Genomic DNA, 7,063 nt, shown 5'->3' with positions numbered 1-7,063 from the left:
AATTCTCTCATTCCTTCCCTTTTCTTAATTCTCTTCTCATTTCCTTTCGTTTCCGTGCGACATTGTTTCTCTGACATCCTCGTTTATTCTCTCTCTCTCTCTCTCTCTCTCTCTCTCTCTCTCTCTCTCTCTCTCTCTCTCTCTCTCTCTCTCTCAATTTCCATAATGTACTTTTAATATTTTACAATTCTTCGTTTTCTTTATGTTTCGTTTGTTCTGTTCCTTTGTCTTTCGCTTCGATAATGTTCACTTCTTGTTTTTTCTCCTTTTTATTCAGTTTTATGGTTGTTTGTTTTTAAGTTTGGTAATGTTTTCATTCATCCACAGATCGACTTCTTGTCTTTGTATATTGAAGATTCTCGTTTCTTCTTCCTCCTCCTCCTCCTCCTCCTCCTCTTCCTCCTCCTCCTCTTCCTCCTGCTCTTTTCCTCCTCTTCTCCATTACCTTCCAACAGTAATCCGCGTTTGATACATGGAAGATCTCTCTCTCTCTCTCTCTCTCTCTCTCTCTCTCTCTCTCTCTCTCTCTCTCTCTCTCTCTCTCTCTCTCTCTCTCTCTCTCTCTCTCCCCCTCTCTCTCTCCGTGGCCACTTTAGCTCCTCACTCCATGTCTTTCCCGTTTCTTTTCCTCTCTCTCTCTCTCTCTCTCTCTCTCTCTCTCTCTCTCTCTCTCTCTCTCTCTCTCTCTCTCTCTAGATTTCATGTCTTGAATGTGTGAGTTATATTTGAGAAAATACTACTATTACAAGAACAGCAACAACGATAATGACATCATCTACTACTACTACTACTATTACTAGGTACTACTACTACTATAACTACTTCTTGTCTTTCTTCTCCTCCAGCTATTACTACTACTTATTACCAATCGTCCTCGTCCTCATCATACTATTTCTACTATTAACTATTACTCGTCTTCATCCTACTATTACTACTATTGACCCATCACTCGTCCTCGTGCTCTTTCTATTTTTTTTTGTTATATTTTTTTGTCTAATTTGTTGTTTATTTTATTTTTTTTTAATTTGTTCAGATTTTTTTTCTATTTTTTCCTGTCCTGTCATTGCTGCTATTAACTAACACTTGTCCTTATCTTACAGTTTACAGTCGCTTGGTACTGGGCCGGATGGTACTCAGGTCATATAAGCCTCAGGTCAGATGAGCCTCAAGACAGATCGGCCTGAGTGCAAATAGGCCTCAGGACGTTTGGTGCTCGAGACACTTGCCACCCAAACCACTTGGCCGTCAAAGTGTCTCTAGACTCAGACGTCTGGACCACAGGCTTCGTGAAGGCAGCATGTGGACCCGCACACACACTAATACAATGTTCACCAAGCCATCCACCTACTTATTCAACCACGTCCAGCCATTCACTCAACCACTCAAGCACCCAATCCACTTACCCATCCATCCATCCATCCAACCACTGACTCCCATCGATCCATCCATTCATCCATCCATCCATCCACTCACCCAGCAACCCACCCACTCATCCATCCACCCACCTATCCACACAACCATTCAACCTCTCATCCACTTATCCATCCAATGACCCGACCATCCATCCATCCACCCACACACCTACCTACACCCCATTCATCCATTCATCCAGTCACCCACTCACTCGCCCTTCCATCCACACATCAGTCCATCCATCCATCCATTTTGAGGATCAGGTGGTTTGGGTACTAAGTATTTCGATTACCAATTGTCCTGAGGCCTATTTGCATTCAGGCCGATGTCTTAAGAATCAACTGACCTGAGTAACATCCCTCTAGTACCAAGTGACTAGCTGCCTTATTCTACTATTACTACTACCAATTACCACTGGTCCTTATCCTACTATTACTACTACTCGTTCTCGTCCCCACAGCACTCACCGGAGGTCGTCGTGTCGTCCTCATCGTCAGTAAAGTCCGAGGTCTGGCCCACGACTGGTAGCACCTGCACAGTGGTCGTGGGCGCGTCCGGACTGGCGCCGTCCGTCATGGCGTACTGAAGGGGGCCGTCGTAACCTGCAGGAGGCGAAGAAGGGAATAAATTAGCTGGGGATCAGGTAGAGAGTGAGATGAGGGAAGCAGGTTAACTAAAGGGAGAGAAGGAAGGAAGGGAGGGAGGTTAAGTATTAAATGTTAAGAATGAAACTATGGAAAGAGGAAAGAGTGAAAAGGGGAAGGGGAAGGAAGGCAGTTAATTTGTGATCACTTTAAGAGTGAGATGAAGGAAGCAGGTTAAGTAAATATTGTATAGAAAGGGAGATAATGAGGTTAAGTGGCTGTGGTATTAAAAAAAAGAAAACTGTGGAAAGGGGAAAGAAAAGGCAGTTAGCTTGGGGTCACGTGGAGAGTGACGCGAAGGAAGTATGTTAACTAAAGGCTGCAAAGAAAGGGAGACAAGGTAAGGAATTTAAATGGCTGCCGTGTTGGGAAGGAGGAGTTTAAAAGTACATTCTGTGGAAAGGGAAAGAAGAGGAACAGGTTAACTAGAAATCGTGTAGAGAGGAAGAGAAGAACTCTTGTAAAGAAAGAGGAGAGAAAAGGAAAGAAGAAAGAAAAGAAAGAAAGTAAATACAAAGAGGGAAAAAAGGGAGAATTTCACCATAGGTTGTGTGAGGAAAGAGGAAGAGAGGCACATGAGAAACTAGGGGATGTGGAAAGGCAGCTTCCTAACCTTTAGACGGATGAAGAAGAGGAGGAGGAGGAGGAGGAAGAGGGAGGAGGAAGAGGAGGAGGTTAACTGAAGGTCGTGTAAGGGAAGAGGGAGGAAAGATAAGGAAGTCGAGGTGAGGTGACGCAGCAACCTTCAGACAGGCGAAGAGGTGGAGGAGGAAGAGGAGGAATAAGAGGAGGAGGAGGAGGAGGATGATTACTGGAGGGGAAAAGACAGATTAATTGCAAATAGACGGTGTGGGATAACATACTTAGAGCGTAATGAGAAGAAGAAGGATATGCTAGCTGAGGAAGAGGAAGAGGAAGAGGAAGAGGAAGAGGAAGATGAAGGGGAAGGGATGAATAATAAAGGAAAAAAAAGGGATGAGAGACATGGCGAGAAAAATAATAACGCAAAGGGGGAAGACGAAGAGGTCAAGAAGAGGAGGAGGAGGAGGAGGAGGTTAATAAGAGACAAACAAGGCAAGAGGAGGAAATCATTAAGGAAAACACAAAAAAAAGTGAAGTATGATTTGCGTGTAAGTGAAAAAGAAAAAAAAAACATGAAAGAAAATAACATTAATAAGCTTTAAGTAAAAATTTAAAATAAAACTAGATTTGTGAGACATAAACAAAAGACTAACGCTCTGAGGATACTAATACCGATAATATTAACGTGTCAACATTTGAACTAGAATGATAAAAAAAAGAAAAAAGAAAAAGAAAAACACGTGTAAGAGAACACACAGAAAAGTAGCCACAAGAGACACCAATAAAGATACAAAGAAGAAGAAGAAGAAGAAGAAGAAGAAGAAGAAGAAGAAGAAGAAGAAGAAGAAGAAGAAAGAAAGAAAGAAAGAAAGAAAGAAAGAAAGAAAGAAAGAAAGAAAGAAAGAAAGAAAGAAAGAAAGAAAGAAAAAAAAGAAAGAAAAAAGAAAGAAAGAAAGAAAGAAAGAAAGAAAAAAAAAAACACGCACCAAAAAAAAAGAACAAAAAATGAACCTGACAAACCTTGAAGCCAAAAAAGAAACTATCGCTACACATCCAGACCAGTCACACGTAGGAGAGTGAAAGAGACTGGTCTGGCGCAAATATTTCCCAGTGTGTCTCTGTCAGGGGTGAATGACGCAAGCCTAACACGGGCGAGTACTGCACTTCATCACCCTCGAGACAACGGGACGAGGCCTGGCAATATGAGGCAGTAGTGGGTGCAGGTGGCCGGAAGAAAGGACAAGGTGGAGGGGGATGAAGCAACGATTGGGGGAGTGGAGTGGGTAAGGATGAAAATGAAAGAAGGAAGAAAGGAAGGCAAAAAAAAAAAATGAAAGATGTGACAATATGTAGTACGAGCAGCAGAAGAGTGTGTAGATGGAAGGAAGAATGAACAAGGAAAGAGGAGGGGGATAACGAAAAGATTGAGGGAAAGGTGTGGGTAAGGATGAAAAGAAGGAAGGATGAATGAAAAGGAAGAAATGAATGATGTAGTAGAAATGTATGGAAGGAATATATTGTAATAGAGGGAAGGAAGGAAGGAAGGAAGGAAGGAAGGAAGGAAGGAAGGAAGGAGAGAGGGAGCGAGAAAGAAGGAAGACACGAATTGAGTGATGCGTAAAAGAAAAATAAATGAAAGAAAAACATGCAGAGAATGAAGAAAAGAAAAAAGAAGAAATGAAAGAAAGAAAAGTGTGAACATGTACAAAAGAAAAAAAAGTAAAAAGTAAGCAAAAAAAGGTAAGAATAGGGAGGAGAAAGGAAGTAAGAAAGCAAGGAACCAAGGAATAATGGAACAGAGGATAAGAATAAGCATGCTAACAACGGAAACGAGAATGTTGACAGGGAGGGAAGAGGAGGAAAGGAAAGAATGCAGAGAACAAGGGAAGGCAGGAGAAGACAAGATAAGAGTAAGTTGTAGTGAGAGGAAGGAAATAGATAAACCAGGAGCATGGGCAAGGTGAATAAAGATGAAGATCAGGAATAAGAGAAAAGAGGGAAGTGAAGAGAACAGAGAGAGAGAGAGAGAGAGAGAGAGAGAGAGAGAGAGAGAGAGAGAGAGAGAGAGAGAGAGAGAGAGAGAGAGAGAGAGAGAGAGAGAGAGAGAGAGAGAGAGAGAGAGAGAGAGAGAGAGAGAGAGAGAGAGAGAAAGAGAGGACTTGACACCATCAAAGGCACACAAGAAGTTGCTCAAAAGCGTGAAAGGGAGGGAGTGAGAGAGTGGGAGAAGGAAAGTGAGAGAGTGAGAGTGAGAAGGGTAATTTGAATGTGGTTTGACTCAAATTGAAGGAACCACTTTATTGCGAAGAGAGAGAGAGAGAGAGAGAGAGAGAGAGAGAGAGAGAGAGAGAGAGAGAGAGAGAGAGAGAGAGAGAGAGAGAGAGAGAGAGAGAGAGAGAGAGGTTTTAATGTGTGTGTGTGTGTGTGTGTGTGTGTGTGTGTGTGTGTGTGTGTGTGTGTGTGTGTGTGTGTGTGTGTGTGTGTGTGTGTGTGTGTGTGTGTGTGTGCGCGAGCGCGTTATGTGGAGATCGACAGAACAGTGGAAGGTGGTACACAGTTTACGTTCCACACCGCTGCATCACCACCAGCACCACCAACACCACATCACTAGAACAATAGCAGACAAACAGTAAAGTTCAACAATATTACGGAATAAATGATTCACCACCACTACCACCACCACCACTATCATCATCACCAACATAACGGCAAAAACAACTAACGATAACAATGACTCATCTTTACACTACAATTATACACACACATAACCTTTCAATTCACAATAATGAAGAACTTTATAGATTACAGTATACACACACACACACACACACACACACACACACACACACACACACACACACACACACACACACACACACATACTCGTCTTTCATTTATCTTCATTTTCCCGTCTTTACTTTCTCTCCTTGCCTTGAAATTACATTCAAGGCAGACAGAAATAAAATATTATACAAGGGAATGGAAAAGTAATAATGATTGCAGGATAATCATTAAATACGAGACACATCTGCATATTTTCCAATACTTGTACAAACGTTTGCTGTTGTGCTTGTGTGTGTGTGTGTGTGTGTGTGTGTGTGTGTGTGTGTGTGTGTGTGTGTGTGTGTGTGTGTGTGTGTGTGTGCGTGCGTGCGTGCGTGCGTGCGTGCGTGCGCGCGTGCGTGCGTGCGTGCGTGCGTGCGTGTGTGTTTGTGCGTGCGTGCACGTGCGTACGTGCGCGCGCGCGCGCGTGTGTGTGTGTGTGTGTGTGTGTGTGTGTGTGTGTGTGTGTGTGTGTGTGTGTGTGTGTGTGTGTGTGTGTGTGTGTGTGTGTGTGTGTGTGTGTGTGTGTGTGTGTGTGTGTTCATGGCAAAGGAGCAAATATTAATTATCCTCGACACACACACACACACACACACACACACACACACACACACACACACACACACACACACACACACACACACACACACACACACACACACACGAAAAATGGTGCATAGTGGGACGAGGAGGAGGAGGAGGAGGAGAAGAGAATAAAGCAGTAATTAAGAGGAAGGGAGGAAGGTGAAGGAAAAGAAAGAACAGAATGACGTGTCTTGTTTCTTGAGCTGATCGATTTTGTCAATGGAAAGCTTCGTAATAATGGATTTTGTAGACTTAAAGCTGTCCTCCTTCCTTCCTTTACCTTTTTTCCTCTCAGTTTCCTTTCCTTCCTTCTTCCTTCCTTCACCATTCTCCCATCAGTTTCCTTTTCTTCGTCTCTCCTTCCTTCCTTCATCCTTCTCCTCCCTCAACTTCCTTTCCTTTATACCTCCTTCATTTATCCCCTCCATCTCTGATTTTCCTTCCCTCCTTTCCTCCATCTCTATTTCCCTTCTTCACTTCCATTCTTACTTTATTTTCCTTTCTCTCATCTTCCCTTCCTCCTTCCTCCTCTCCTCGTCCTACACCAGCACACACACACACACACACACACACACACACACACACACACACACACACACACACACACACAACACCTGACACTCATCAACTCTCCTCTTTAAGAACACTGAAAAAGATAGGCTCGTTGATTTCACTTCCCGGTCCTTCACGCCGTTCACTGCCATTCCCGCCTCGACGCCCCAGCGCTCCTGACGGCACGAATTTAGTCCTGCAATCAACGCCTTTTATCACCACGCTCCCACTCCTCCAGCAGACAGACAGGCAGGCAGACAAGCAGGCAGGTAGCAGGTAAACACAATCAGTCTCGTGTGGGGTGTTTAGTTAGCAAGCAGGTGGAGACAAAAGCAGAGAAAGGGAAGGTTGTAAGCAGAAGAGGAAGAGGAGAGAGTTTGGTAAGATGAGATGGCAAGGAGAGGAAAGCAAGCAGAGTGAGGGAGGTAGGAAGGTGGTAAATAATGGGAGGGAGGCAGGGAGAG

At 43.6% G+C, this 7,063-nt stretch overlaps 1 protein-coding gene across 1 annotated transcript in view; it reads right to left on the bottom strand.

Annotated features, from left to right (window-relative positions):
- Positions 1–2,036, bottom strand: part of LOC135111716 (tubby protein homolog) — a 23,575-nt gene extending 21,539 nt beyond the window's left edge. The window contains exon 1 of the mRNA XM_064025344.1: positions 1,881–2,036. Within this exon, the coding sequence (XP_063881414.1) occupies positions 1,881–1,989 (109 nt within the window). The 5' untranslated portion in view covers positions 1,990–2,036. The remainder of the gene's footprint in view (positions 1–1,880) is intronic.
- Between the last annotated feature and the right edge of the window lie 5,027 nt (positions 2,037–7,063).

The sequence above is a fragment of the Scylla paramamosain genome, chromosome 22, assembly GCF_035594125.1.
Source record: "Scylla paramamosain isolate STU-SP2022 chromosome 22, ASM3559412v1, whole genome shotgun sequence".
NCBI classification, from domain to species: Eukaryota; Metazoa; Arthropoda; class Malacostraca; order Decapoda; family Portunidae; genus Scylla; species Scylla paramamosain.
The sequence above is the reverse complement of the archived record's forward strand: the minus strand, read 5'-3'. Positions and strand labels throughout refer to the sequence as shown.